Raw genomic sequence first — 15,423 nt, forward strand, 5'->3', positions numbered from 1 at the left:
AACCAAATAAGCAGTTTAAAATATGTCAACCTGATATTAATTAGCATAGCCCAAAACCAAATAAAGAATAATATAAATAAATATTACACAGTTTAAATAATACACAGATAACAATTGGCAAGACCCAATATGCTCAATACAGAATCTATCCATCCATGAATAATACACAGTTTAAATAAAAAATGGATAATTAAAAAAATTAAATAAAAAAACTAAATAATTATATGAATAAATAAATATATAAATATTTATATAAATATATATATATATATATTTATAGATTGGATCCGAGAGGTGGGTCGGAGGATGGTTTGTTTATGCGACTATGTGTGGATTTTGGCATATCTGAGTTTGAGGGGATGTGGATCGGACTTGTGTGGATCGGAGGTGAGGTGAGGTGAGGTCGGCGGTGTGTAGATCGGAGGTGAGGTGAGGTGAGGTGAGGTGAGGTGAGGTCGGAGGTGTGTGGATCGAAGGTGAGGTGAGGTGAGGTGTGTGGATCGGAGGTGTAAAACGATCAAACCCATAAACAAACGCCGTCGGACTGAGCCATAATCAACTGGAGAAGGAAAACTCACCGTGGGTCTGCGTTTGGCGCCGAACAAAGAGTGGGTGGACCTCGGTGATCGACTACCATGAGGGAGAGGATCGAGTGGCTGAGCTCGGCGTGTGTGGATTAGTGAGATGATCGGACTACCGTGGTTGGATCGGTGTGAGCTTGTAGAGTGAGCTGTTCTCTCTTCTTTCTCTATCTCTCTCTCTTTTGCGTGTCTAACCCGGAAATGGTTTGAAGTGAAAATAAAAATGTAAAACCATTTCCGGGTCAAAGGCTCATTTTACACGGTCAACTGAATTGGTTTTACGGAAAATTTTATTTTCCATGCGCAACCAAACACGCACTGAGGTGTAAAACCATTTTCTGAAATGGTTTTATACCAAAACAAACACACCCTAAATTGTACATTACTTAATGTGCTGCCGTTGTATCTGTACCTTTTTCTTTTTAGGTCAACTCCTCAACAAAAATTAGTAGACTAAATTCACTCATTTTTAAAATACATAGATATATATATATATATATATATATAGAGAGAGAGAGAGAGAGAGAGAGAGAGAGAGAGAGAGAGAGCTTATTAAAAATATTTTCATCCCTAAAATATTAACAAATTTTATTTGTCCTTAAATTTTACTAAATGTTTTTTTTTTCATCCCTAAACTATTGAAAAAAGTACTTTTTTCATCCCTATTGTTGTCTCTAAAATTTTGAAAAAAACTCTTTACAAAGTTTAGGAATGAAAAAAGAATTTATTAAAGTTTAGGGACCAAAAACAAATTTTTGTTAAAGTTTAGAGACCAAAATAGTATTTTACTCAATCATAAATGATTTTAGCACTATAACTGAAAACTACTGTAGCAAAATATTTTTTAAATGGCAAAACACTGTTCACATTTTAAGTAAAAACTAATTTATGAAAACATTTTATATTTGTTTAGAGTAAGGGTCTATTTGGATACCACTTATTTTGCTGAATACTGAAAATTTATTACTGAAAACACTGTAGCAAAATATTTTTTAAATGGCAAAACACTGTTCACATTTTAAGTAAAAACTAATTTATGAAAACATTTTATATTTGTTTAGAGTAAGGGTCTATTTGGATACCACTTATTTTGCTGAATACTGAAAATTTATTACTGAAAACACTGTAGCAAAATATTTTTTAAATGGCAAAACACTGTTCACACTGTGCCGTGGGTCTGTGTTTTCTTCATTTGTTTGCAACAGTTCCATGGGCCCTAAGCTTAAAACACATAAACAATGCCTAACGCTGCAAAACGCGTTACCCAAACGCCCGCTAAAAAAGAGAGATTATTTTGATATAAATCTTATTATATATGAAACAATTAAAGAAACTATTTATTTCTAATTTTAGACATATGACTTATTTAATGAATCGTATAATTGTTTTAAAAAAATTATGATTCCTTGTCACGGTCTGAAGCCGATCATTACTAGCTGACATTAGGTTAGGACCGTTGTATTATATGGAAAGTGGCCTCCATGTTCTGCCTAAGGGCTGGTTTATTTGAATACTTCCTACCTAACATAACATAAAGCTGGTATGTATAAGAAATTGACAAAAGCAAAGTTTTGTAGCAGTTGGTGAAAATAACGTTGACAATGTAAACAAACTATTGGCATACCGAGTACCTAGACATAACAAATAAACCTTTCAGGAACTTCCATCACCACTCAGTCTCACCCACAACGCGTTTTCTATATCCATCCCTCTCATATGCTTTACTATTTTTAAAAACCACAGCCTTTTCATTCTTTTCATTGTCTTTGTTTTGCAAACCTCCCTGGTGAGAAAGCTAGGAAAGTTTTTGTTAGAGAAGCTTCAATCCCTTCATTCATCTCTCTTCTTCCTCTCTGTGATTCCCCAAAAACCAACCTAAGAAAATGTGTCCTATGAGGTTCATCTTGGTGTTTTTCTCCGCAATACTAGCAGGATATTTTGCATGGCGGACGGTTCGTTCTTCGCCAGAGACAGAAAACATTTTTGAGGACTCTACGGTTGAAAATATATCAATGAAAGATAAACAAGAATTCAATCTGAGAAAGGTATGGTATTAACTTTCACGATTTCTCCCCCTTTTTTTCTGTTTCCTTTTGTGTTGTTTCTTTCTCCTAACTTGGATGTTGTACCATTTCAGACAATTCATAATGGGTTCTGCGTATTCGTTAACATGGCCAGCGGGAGGTACTTATGGAGGAATCTGAGGGACATGAGGAACAATGAGAAAGTCAAGAGCTGCTAATATTTGATAATGGAAGTAATTACAAGTTCTGTAATCAATCTCTTTTTCTTTTCTTTTTTATTCTTTTTGAAGGGATCTGGATCTAGGTTGGGTTAGAGTGGATATAAAAGTGTAAACTCCATACAATTCTGCAAATGGTAGTGTCAAATTTTATTTTCAAATGCACATCTCTCTTTAGCTTTCGAAGAAAAAGGATAAAGAGCAAACAAATTGGTGAAGACAGACTAAATTTCAACAACAAAAAAGCCAGTAATACAATCAAAACAGATGTATATTGCTCCAAAATTAAAAGATCTGACGAATCCAAATTCTTGGTCCAACACAAATTTCAATGTCTAATCTGCAAATTTTACAATTCTATTCATCAAACCTGTAGACACTAGAGTTTTATATCCAACAGGTGAGTATATGTAGTTATGTACAACAACAAGAACATCATATGTCAGCATATGCACAACTTCATTCTAAAGAACAAAGACCTGTAATTTATTACAGAAGATAAGATAGGAGTGGCAAGATTTACTTTAAATCGACCTGCAGCTTAATAGACATGTACAGAAGAGTAAGCAGTGCGCCCTGTGGAAGTGGTGCATACCTTGCAAGATTGGAGCCTACCCACATGGCTACCACCACTAGAGCAACTATACTGCTACTGGTTTTTCCACAAACCCAACTTGCAAATGAGAGGCACAATGTTAGCAAAACACCACCCCTCCCACCCAATATCCATGCAATTACATAACCAATCTTATACCCAGCATCCAACTTCCTATCGAACAAAGCCATGAGGCTACTAAAGGTGAGAGACAATCTGGATCCAAATGTCTGCAGTAAAAATAAAGATAGAAAGGCAGATCTAAGCACTTCGGTGAAGGGACCTCTCTCTTCATCTGTATTCCCTTCTTCAACCACCTCATCTACTTCATTATCGGAGGAATTATCTTCCCTGACATTATAACGTTCCCAATGTCTCTCATGTTGAATTTTCCACCTCAGTTCAGCCCACCTATAAATCCATACCCTGCCTTCATATTCAGGGCTTTGGTCCCATTTTCCTCTAAATGGCCCGTCAGTATCTTCATGAAATTTGAGTTCTTGGTCATACTGAGTCCTTGTTGCTTCATTAGACAGTACCTTTAAGAGGATACATAAAGCAGAAACATTGTCATAAGCTTTTAGAAGTATGAACTGACAGAGGAGTTTCAGGAAAAGGAAAATACACTATTTGAATGTGGAAGCAAATGTTTGACATTTCTATTACGACCAAGTTCATTAAAATCAGGAGTCAGTATTTTACCAATATTAAATGTGGAAGCAATTGGTTATGACATTTCCAGTACAACTAAGAATTATCTCAGTCAATGTTTTCAATATTCCAGAAACTATTTCGACTGATAAACAGCATTCAGGTTTTCAATATTCGAACTTTTCTAAAACTGTTCATAGCATATCTTTTCTTATGGTCACAAATAAAATAGAATTGTTTATATCTTTTTCAATAGAATCACAAATCAACAATTTCCAGACACAAAATGAAAAATTACTAACTTCAGAGCAAGTCACAAATATCTCCTAACCTTGAGTAGTAAAATAAGAAGTTCATGTGAACAGAAAATTTTCATTCATATATAAAGCAGTTGTTGTAAATCACAGATGATTAAGAATTGCTCACTTCATATGCATGACGGATACTCTTGAATACCTCACCAGCTTTTGAATCCTTGCTAACATCAGGATGATACTGTAATCAAAACAGACAAATACATGTAAACAAATTTTTTGTGCCTTTTGTAATAGAGAATTAACAAAAAAAACTCATAAAATTTAGACTAAACTACACCCTCTAAGTTTGTGAACATTTTGATTTTACCCCCTTATATTTTAAATGTTGGATTTTTGTCCTTGAAATTATTTAGTGTTCTAAATTTCGTCATTCCATCCATGTCCATTTATGATGTGGCCATAAATGCCACCCAAGCATGCTGTGTTTGTTAGTTGAACCAATCAAAACATGTCATGTCCATTTATATGGTAGCTCAATTAAATAGCGAAAAGAAGCTTTAAAAAATTAAAACAATTCTCTTAAATCCAAAAATTACATCTACTTAAAAAATAAAATAATATATTTTTTCTAGCATTTCCTCAGCATCCAAATGGAGTGCCAATGACCCAATCTCCCAAAAGCACCAATTTGTTGTTCCATTCAAAGCAACTTTGACCGTTGCCGGACTCCATCGCTCAACATTGCCATTCAAATAGTGCTCTTTTACAACCATTTTGGTTGAAATCAAGGATTAGTAGAAAGTTGGATGAGATAAGTTGTTCAGCTTTCATGGTGTAGTTTCATGGAGTTTGTGTGTGTTAATTCAGCTAATAGGCTGGCTGTGTGTGGTGGGGTTTGGTCATAGCATACCAGCAAATATTTAGATGAAGGCGACAGCTCGTCCGGGTTGTGATCTGGGGAAAGCTCGGTATCTAGATTTGGGGATCACCTTGGCTTGGAGGGTCGTAGATGTGGGAGACAGATTTAGTGAGGGTGGAAATAGGATCACCAAGAAACGAACGCCATGGGCTAAAGAAAAAAGAAGGGTAAACGAAAAGGAAAAAAGGAAATAATAAATTGATTCTGTGAATTAAAAAACTTAAATACTAACAAAGTCAAATAGGGCATTTAATGGCCACGTCATTGACAGACAGACAAAAGGATGAAATTCAAAATGCTATACAATGTCAATGACGAAAATCCAAAATTTGAAACATATAGAGGGTGAAATTTGACTTGGTGAAACTTCCCAACAACAGAAAATCCATCAGGAAAGAGCATTTCAGTTTAATTCTGCAATTTTGTAACGTAATCATTTGACTAAAAAGAATAAGAATGCATACAGTGATCTGGGAAGAAATTTTAGAAAAAATTGAAAACATGAAGTAAACAAAGTGGAAGGGCATTAGCCCAAAAAATAACATCCATGCAGTGTGCACAGTGCACAAAGGTATCCCTGACATCATTTGGGCCACATGGAAGGCACAAGGCATGAAACTACACACTAACAAACATTTTCAAGTCAATCTATGATGCATTGTGAAAGTTACAATACATTAACCATAGTCCATATACAATGAACACTGAAGGCATGCAGTCCTGATGATATGGATGAACATTCGGCGACAGAAATTCCCTATATTCTGGAAAAGCACAGAGATCAAGCCATAGAAGACTAATTTGTTGTTGCTTCGAAATTTTATCCACTCAAGATTTTTTTATTGAGTCAATGTGTGAAGTTCAATTGAAGCAAAACTTGTATTTTATTTTAAAGGTCTTAGAAGTATTCTAGGGTTGAAAGAATTTTATTTATTATTATTTTTTTAAAACATGTTATGGTCAGTTTTGTATTTAGGGGCAAAACTGTAACTTCAGAAACTCATGCATATAAGGGGTAGTTTGGTAATTTAGTTGAGACTAGAATTATCTAGGAGATTCTAAGTATCTTAGGTTTTAGTTTCTTTGAGTCCAAGTTATCTTTTATTACCTTATAAGGAGGTCAAGATTTACAGTGTATGTAAGCATGTTATTGTACTTGAATCAGATGGAGTTGATTAATAAATTTTTTTTATTTGATAAATAATAGAATTGTATTAATCAAAAATCTAGGTATGCCGGGGGTGTACATGGATAACAGTACATCAAACTCTTAAATTATAATGATCAAGAATTTCTAAAAATTTAGAACAAGGAAAAAGATTAAAGGACGAACTCCACTCCAACAAGGTGTGGAAAAGGAGAGATTTAAGTTCAGAAATAGATCATTCACTCCAACAAGGTGTGGAAAAGGAGAGATTTAAGTTCAGAAATAGATCATTCCTTCCCCTCGAAACATCTTGAGTTTCGTTCTCGCCAAATACACCATAGGACACAATGTGGTACAGCCCTCCATAAATCAATGCTCCGATGTCCACCGAAGGAACCTCGCCAACTCAAAAGTAAATCAATAACACTTTGGGGCATAACCCATAGAAGACCAAATAGAGTCCACACCATAGACCATAACTCATAAGCAATAGGACAATGAAGAAGAAGATGATTCATCGATTCCCCACTCTTTTTACACATATAGCACCAATCTACAACTGCAACACCCTTATACCATAAGTTCTCGAGAGTCAAAATCTTACCTAATGCGGCAATCCATGAGAAGAAAGCAACCCTAGGAGGGATTTTTGAACGCCACACAAGTTTCCAAGGGAAAAGAGTGTCAGGTGTAGAGGAAAGGGAGAAATAGTACTCACTCACTTTAAAACTTTTATTCCTTGCCCGTTTCCAACAAAGTTTGTCCTAGCCTTCACCATTAAGAGGCATAGAATTGATAAGATCCAAAAAAGTGTAAAAATGTTCCAATTCCCAATCTTGGGCATCCCTAGAAAATTGAAGATCCCAGTGGAGCCTATATATGAATAGATTTACGAAATCTTTCTTTGCTTGCTTGGGGTGAGTTTGGCCTTAGGAGAATTTATCAAAGGGAGGTAGACTAACTATGATAAAGAGTACTCTTTCTAGATTGCCAACATATTTTCTCTCATTATTCCCTATTCCCTATTCCCTTATCTATCGCTGCTTGTATTGTGAAGTTGCAAATGGATTTTTTATGGGGCAGTTTCAGGGATGAATTTAAATTCAACCTCATCAAGTGGAAGCAGGTTTATAATCTGATTCAAGTTGGCAGACCAGGGGTGAGGCATCTAGCTTTGTTTAATAAGTCTTTAGTGGGTAAATGGCTTTGGCAGTGAATGGGGCAATTGGTGTATGAAATCCGTCTTGGGTACTCAAGGTTTTTTTTTTTTTTTTATAAGTAATAAGTTTATTGATATCAAAAAGGGAACACCCTAGTACAAAGGGAGTGTACAAGGGGGTCAAACAATCAAGAACAAAATAAGGCTAGGAAAATTTGCTGGTTTTATTAAAAATGAGGGTTGTTTTGGCACCTAGGTTCAATTCTGGTAGGATTGGTGGTGCGGGGAGAGAGCTCTTTAATATGCTTTTCCTAGATTATATATGCTGGCTCAGAATAAGGATGCTGCTGTAGCAGATTTTCTGATTAGGAGATATGGGTCAGATTCAGCGGGATGTGAATTTCTATAGGGTTTTGAATGATTGGGAGTTGGGCATGTTGGCAGATTTCTTCCTGATCCACTAAACCAAAATAACAAGGGATGTCATGCCAACAAAAGGTAAGCCTTTTGAAGTTAAATCGTATTACAAAGTGTTGAATGTAGGGGCACCAACTCTGTTTTCATGGGTGCTAATTGTGTATTAGGGCTGTATGTGCAAGCAAGATGGGAGTCTTGAGACCATTTATTGTTACATTGTCAAATGGCTAGAGAGTTATGGTCATTTCCATTGTGTTTGTTTGAAGTGCAGTGGGTTATGCCTAAAAGGGTGGTAGATATGCTGGCGTGTTGGAAAGGGCAGCATGCCAGGAATGGTATTGGAGTTGTTAGGATTGCTAGGACATTCAAAGGCTCGGAACACTCTACGGTGTATATGAAGCTCATGTTTTTATGTACTTTGTTTGGTTGGATGACTTCCTTGCATGGTAATTCAGCCTCCAGCTTATTGAACTTCATAGACAGTTGTACTTTTCTTGTTCCTTAATGCACCTACAGTATCTATCAATATATACTGTATTGTTTCTTTTTTTCTTCTAATTAATAAGTGATAAAACTTCATTGAAAAATAAATAAATCGTATAAGGAACCGAAGGAACCAAAGCACACAGGCAGTGTACTAAGGAACCAACAAAATATCAAAGCTATATTGCATGGAAAGTACAACTATCAAACAAATCAGCTAAAGAATTAAAAGTAAAAACACCCAAAGCATTGTCCACTCCAGCAAAGTTTATTTAATTTTTACAATTTTTTTATATATAAATAAATGAAATTATTTAATTAATAAAGGTCTACTTATTTGTCCCAAAAAAAAAACTGTAATGGCTCAAAATTAAATAGACTAGAGTTTCATAAGATAGACATAGGGAAAATATACAATTTCTTGAAGCAAGCATATTACTAGAAAATTATGAACAGTTTTTTTTTTTTTTTTTTTGTGTAGGAACTAAAGGGTAATTTGAATATAGGAAATATGAACACTTCATTTGAGGTGCTGTACTCGTGTTATATCTGTGTCGGACACTTGACACGCCTATGAAACTTTTGCATGCGTGTCTCAGCCGTGTCCTTTTTATAATAATAAAAAATGCAGGACACAACCGAGACATAAGAACAAGAGGAATCAAATACCCTTTCAGAAAACAAGAGAGCATTCATGCTCTGAATAGTAATAGTGCATTTGAAAATGAATAAATATCCTTTACTCTTGATTTGTATTCTAATTTCTAAACATCCTTTAATAGTCATAGATTTGCTTTATTATCCATTATTATTCTTAATTTGATATATTTAATATTATATGAAAAATAAATGCTTAATAATTTATAGAGTATAATAAAAAAAATATTTAATAATTATGTAATAGACGTGTCTTGCCATACCCATGTCCTATTTTTTCAAAAATGCCATGTTGTGCCCGTATTCCTGTGTTCGTATTTCTTAGGATTTGATGAGTTATTTGTAGAGAAAGCAAATGGGGTTCTAGGATTTTGATAAGTAAGAAGATTAGATTAAACTTATGAGTCAAGTGACGTAGATGTGAGAAGAAACCAAAATCAAACGTGCCCACAATATAATTTATGACCAGCAGCGTGGGTGGTAACCAGTGATCTCCAGCTTGACTGGCACCTCCTTCCCTTGCAAGTGGTAGGTGGAGGGTAAGGTTATGGGTCCAAGACCGACAAGATGTGTGTGTAATTTACCAATTAAAAAAATATCAAGGATAGTACACGTAAACAGTCACTTGAATAGTAAAAAACAGAGAAGAGAAAAGGAGAAAAGAAACAAAGAAGGCCAACGTGCTTAATATTCAAAACAATCAATATTTTATTAATCAACTCCATCTTGTTACGATACAATATCACACTTACCTATCCCCAAAAAAAAAAAAAAAAAAAAAAAAAAAAAAAACATTACAATAACTCACTTATAAAGAAGATTCTTGACACAGGAGACGTAAGAAGATTTTTATTTAATATTATTTATGTTTGTAAGTCAATTGTATTTTAATGTTTTAGGTCCTAGTAGTTTATTAGGCTATTAGTCTTTTAATTTGGAAGCAAGGTTATTTTTGTAATAAGGCAATTAGGGTTTTCTAGCCAATTAAAACTAGGATTTAGCAATCCTTTATAAGCAATCTATTGTATTCCTTGAGGGGATAGTTGATATTTTGATAAATGAAAAAAATAGCCGTTTGGTCTCTTTTGGTCTGGTGCTGACTCCAGGTCTACCCTAAGTGCTTACTCCTAACACCCAACAACCAACAAACCCCACAGCCAGACCTGTTCAGGTTCTTTCAAAAGGTTTCTTCGTACACCACCACCCATTGGAAAGCCAATGCTGCCATCCCAATAAACGATTAAAGCGCCAACCTATTCACAGGCCACTTAGAGTTCCTCTTTTGTCTTAGTGCAACGCCGCTCCATCTTGCTGTCTCAAAGTACTGCGTTGCCAACCCACTCCACAAGATTAGTACCGCAAGAATTCGTTAATGTCGATCTCACCTTGTTGTCCCAGAGCCGCCGCCAACAGCCATCACAAGACCGCCGCTGTTGCAACAAATAGCCAATCCATCGACCCCATATCAGATGTAACTCGATAGTCCCATCTGAGTTCCTTCTTCCTAGCAGCACTAGCATCATATTTCACTCTCAATACACATTATCAGGCAAAGAATGCATTGGCAAGTTGGTAATGGAAAGAGTATTTGTGTTTGGAAAGATAAATGGCTCCCAACCCAATCCACTTATCAAGTAATCTCACCCAGAACATTGCTGCTAGAAAATGTAAAAGCTGATTTTCTTATTGATGCAGAACATGGATGTTGGAGAGCTGATTTGGTAAGGGAACTGTTTATTAATTTTGAAGCTGAAACTATCCTAAGCATCCCTCTGAGTATTAGTATGCCTCCAGATAGATTGGTTTGGGCAGCTACACCAAATGGAAAGTTCACTGTCAAGAGTGCCTATTGGTTAGCCATGGATATGCACAATGCAGAACAAGAAGGAACCTCGGAAGCTAGTGGATAGCGGCAACTATGGAAGTCTGTTTGGGGTGCTGTTGCACCAAATAAAATCAAAAACTTTGTTTGGAGGGCTTGTCAAAATATACTCCCCACGAAATCCAACCTATACCACAGACAAGTGATTAATAGTGAAGTTTGTGAGCTATGTGATAAGAGTTGTGAGACAACAAGCCATGTTCTTCTTCACTGTGATTTTGCTACATCAGTATGGGAGGCTTGTGGTTTGATGATAGGTAGGGAGTGTACTTTTGAAGATATGTTTTGGAAATTAAGTAATGACTCGGGACCATCAGCTATGGACCTTACTCATTTCATGGCAGTTTCCTGGAATATTTGGAATAACAGAAATGGTATTTGACATGGTGAGAAGCCTAAAACTGTGGCCTCTCTAATCCTCGAAGCAACCAAGTTTGTAACTGAATACCAATATCTCCAAGACTACCCCATCTCATCGGTAAACTCACTCCCTACTAGATGGATTCCACCTACAACAGGTGTGTATAAAGCTAATGTTGACTGAGCTGCTTTCCGAGACCAGTCTACTGCCAGTGTGGGTGTGCTTCTTCGGGATGATAAAGGACAGGTAGTTGGTGCCTTGAACCAGAAGATCTATGCTCCTTTGGGCCCTCTTGAGGCTGAGGCAAAAGCTATGGAAGCTGTTATTATTTTTGCAAGGGACATTGGAATTCAAGATGTTATTTTTGAAGGGGACTCTCTACAAGTCTGCAATGCTATGAATGGTTGCTTGTTAGCTCCCCCCTGCTGTTGCGAATGTCTTAGAGGGCATCTTTCTTCAGCTTCAGTCTTTTCGTTCTTTTCTTTTTTCTCACATTAAAAGGGATGGTAATAAGCCTGCCCATTTGTTAGCTCAACATGCTAAGTTTGTTCATGATTTTGAGGCATGGATTGAGGAAGCCCCCAGGTTTTTAGAACCTGCTGTTGCCTTTGATGTTGTAGTTTGTATTTGACTCTTATTGTTGTGGTTTGTACCTGACTACTATTATTAATATGAAGTAGTTTTTTCCTATAAAAATAAATAAATAAATAAGTAAGGGGAACACATCAGGCATTCTTTGTTTCTTCTCACAAAACTCTCAAATAGGGGGGAATACATGGAATATCCCTTCAAAATTCATTCCATTCCACTCCTTTCCCCACTCCCAAACAAGCTAATTTGATACTGATATCTTGGCAATTCAAACATCAAACCATATATGTATAGATTATTTTCTCCCACTTTTTTTGTTTAAAGTGAAATGTCTCCTATTTTCACAGCTTGTGCTTATAAAGAATAGAAATAATGTTTTGAATTGAAAAGATACTTAGCATACTTTATGTGCTTTTTAGAGAATAAAACTTTTAGAAATGATAGATTTGCCAGATACAACAAAACAGAATAGGGATTCTAGCCACACACTTTTTGAAATGATATCTTTTAAATTTGAAAATATGTGGTTTACAGTGGATAGGTTCATTGAAATAGTTCAAAACTAGTGGAGTGATTATGAGTTATGACTATCATGGAATCCCTAATCACAGAGTTGAACTGAAAGCTCTTAAAGAAGATTTGAAGGTTTGGAAGTAGTGCGAGTTTAGGGATCAAATAAAAGGAGATTGCTTAATGATATATCATGCTTGGATGAGAAAGAAGGCAGAAATGGATTAACTTCTGAAGATAGGGATCAAAGGGAGGATTTGAAATCTGAATTGGAGAGGCTGGCAACCTTGAAAGAAATTTCTTGGAGGCAGGAACCAGAGAGCTGTTTGGCTAAAGGAAGGAGATAGCAATGCCAGATTCTTCCACAGGTTGGCGTATTCCAACAAGTAATCCAATCATATTGGTCAATGAGGTGAATGGAACAGTTTATTAGGAGGATTCTGAGATAAGGAAATAGATAGTTAATCTTTATGAATTCCTTTACAAAAAGACTGGGTTTTGGAGGCCAACAGAAGATGGGTTGGCTTTTTATTTCGTAGCTGAGGCAGATAAATTGGTGCTGGAACAGGATTTTGAAAAGGATGAGATAGTCAAAGCTCTTAAGGAGATGAGGGGAGATAAAGCCCCTAGAATGAATGGATATTACTATGGCATTTTCCAACATTGCTGGTGGGTGGTAAAAGGGGATGTTATGACTTTCTTCAAGTAATTCCATGATACTCGTAAGTTTGAAAAATATCTTAATGTCTTTTCCCAAAGAGGACTAATACTTTTTTTTTATAAGTAACAAATCTTTATTAAATCAAAAAGTTGCAAGTTATACAAAAAAAGGGAAATGAAATCAGCCTCTCAAATTACACCACTCAATCATCTCTAACTAGGAAAAAGAAGGATCTAATTGAAGAACCCTGAGAGGACTAATACTATAAATATAAGAGATTTTTAGCTTGGTTGGGAGCATTTATAAGCTGCTGGCGAACCTGTTGGTATTGATTGAAATTGATGTTGGATAAATTATTATCCAAATCCCAAAATACTTTTGTGGGAGTGAGGCAAATTTCGGATTCTGTAGTCTGTCCTAATTGCAAGTGAATGTTTGGATGGTAAGCTTGATATTTAAACAGCTTATGGTAATAAGTTGAAATGTATGTATCAATCTCTAGACTTTGGTATAACAAGGAGTTTCCCATAATGGAAATAAGTGAAATGTGATTGCATAAAACCTTGAATCACAAATAGCATTATTAAAAAAAGAAGCAAAAGACTAGTGTAGGGAAAACCCAACTGAGGTTCAGATGCATTATCGAAGCCTAAAGTTTCTTAGAGAAAAAAACAAAGGAGAAACCTCTTTAGGGTAGGGCGTTGACTTGAAATAAGCAAAAGCCTAGTGTTCATGAAGGAACTAACAAGCCAAAGGCGATATATTATTGATAAATTAAGAAAATTTATCTTACAATGATATCATAATTTTGTAGTTAGAAGAAGAGAAGAAGCCCTAAAAAAAAAAAAAAAAAAAAAAAAAAAAAAAAAAAAAAGAAATAGAAATAGTGGAGTAAGGCATCTAAGGAGTCGGAGTCAGAGTCGGGGATACCTTACGGGCAAGAAGGCGATAAGCCCGTTTGACGTCAGAGGAGGTAGCATTGGGACTGATGCCAAGCACGGTGTAGAGCTCCTGCTCCGCCGCACGAGATGATGATGACACCACCACTGGACCCCACCTCCGGTACCGCTGGTGCTGACTTCGACTTCTACTTGGAGAAGATGCAATTGAATCAAAGAAGAAGAAGAAACCACTACTACTGCTGCTGCTGCCAGTGCCAGTGTTGATGATGGCCGCCAATTTCATTTTTATTTTATCTACTACTCTTTTTCTTTTCTTTTTTGGTTACGTGTTGAACTTGAATCTGATATTATTCCTCACTCTTCAATCGAGTAATAATGTGATTAGAGGGAAGCTGCTGGATTTTTTTTTTTCAAAATAACACCTATTTTCAAACTATTTTATTTGTTAGCAAAGTTTCCAAATTATTTAGAAAACTAACATCTCGAAACTGAAACATTCGAATTCATTGAAGCAAATCGAGTATGAGAGGGTTGAGTTCCACATAACTTAAAGTCCTAGAGACACGATTTGTATGGAAATTGAGTCCTTAAAACTTGAGTTCCCTAAACCAGATCCAAAACAAGAACGCAGCAACTCCAGCAACCCAGCAACAAAAAATGCAACGACACACTAGCAACGGTTTGGATTCTCTCTGTCTCTCTCTCTCTCTCTACCAGATTTGTAGAAACCCTAGCCTTTGGGTTTTGGGTATTTTCCAAATTTTGATTTGGGTAGAAAGAAAATCATATTCTCACTCCCTCTCTCAACCAGATTTGCAGAAACAGAGAGCCCTTGAATTTTCGGTATTTTCTGAATTTTTGATTTGGGCATTTTCTGAATTTTTGATTTGGGTGTTAAGAAAGGAAAAAGAAGGAAGAATAGAAAAAACTAGAAGGGAAAAGAGCCACAGGACCTGGACTCAAGTCCATAAAACTCGAGTTTTTCATACTCGAAATGTTAGTTTTTCAAATAATTTAAAAACGTTGTTAACTAAAAAAATTGTTTGAGAAATGATGTTATGTTGGAAAAAAAAATCCAAAGCTACTTTGCTTCCTTTGTTGGACATGGGTTGGGTTCAAGTTCAAGTTAATGGACCTTTTTCTGCTTTTTATTTATCAAAAATAGTCGCAGCCCATTTTCTATTTTACCAGTACTACATGACGTACTGCAAAATGGATTCTGACCCGGACACGTTATTCATTATCACGTTTCATTTGCCTAAACCAAATATGCATTTTAGAGGTTTTTTTTAAGAGTAATTCTACTATTCATTTGCCCAAACCAAAAATGCATTTTCATAACAAATTCTAAGTAACAAATTGTTATTGTTGGGCAAAAAAATAATTTTAATGGTGGGTTCTAAATTAG

At 35.7% G+C, this 15,423-nt stretch overlaps 2 protein-coding genes across 2 annotated transcripts; one reads left to right on the forward strand and one right to left on the reverse strand.

The window, feature by feature from the left end:
• Positions 1-2,240: 2,240 nt before the first annotated feature.
• On the forward strand, positions 2,241-2,984 carry LOC112001392 (uncharacterized). Its single transcript, XM_024033594.2, has 2 exons — positions 2,241-2,626; positions 2,719-2,984. Exons 1-2 carry the CDS (start codon positions 2,465-2,467, stop codon positions 2,821-2,823), a joined length of 267 nt encoding a protein of 88 aa, XP_023889362.1. The 5' UTR covers positions 2,241-2,464; the 3' UTR covers positions 2,824-2,984.
• Positions 2,985-3,076: 92 nt separating this feature from the next.
• Positions 3,077-14,880, reverse strand: LOC112001281 (diphthamide biosynthesis protein 4). The gene is made up of 3 exons (XM_024033489.2): positions 14,044-14,880; positions 4,496-4,564; positions 3,077-3,957 (listed from the first exon to the last, which is right to left on the reverse strand). The coding sequence occupies exons 1-3, from the start codon at positions 14,296-14,298 to the stop codon at positions 3,343-3,345; spliced, it is 939 nt and encodes a 312-aa protein (XP_023889257.1). The 5' UTR covers positions 14,299-14,880; the 3' UTR covers positions 3,077-3,342.
• Between the last annotated feature and the right edge of the window lie 543 nt (positions 14,881-15,423).

Source organism: Quercus suber, unplaced genomic scaffold (assembly GCF_002906115.3).
Source record: "Quercus suber isolate HL8 unplaced genomic scaffold, Cork oak 2.0 scaffold_862, whole genome shotgun sequence".
In the NCBI taxonomy this organism is placed as follows: domain Eukaryota; kingdom Viridiplantae; phylum Streptophyta; class Magnoliopsida; order Fagales; family Fagaceae; genus Quercus; species Quercus suber.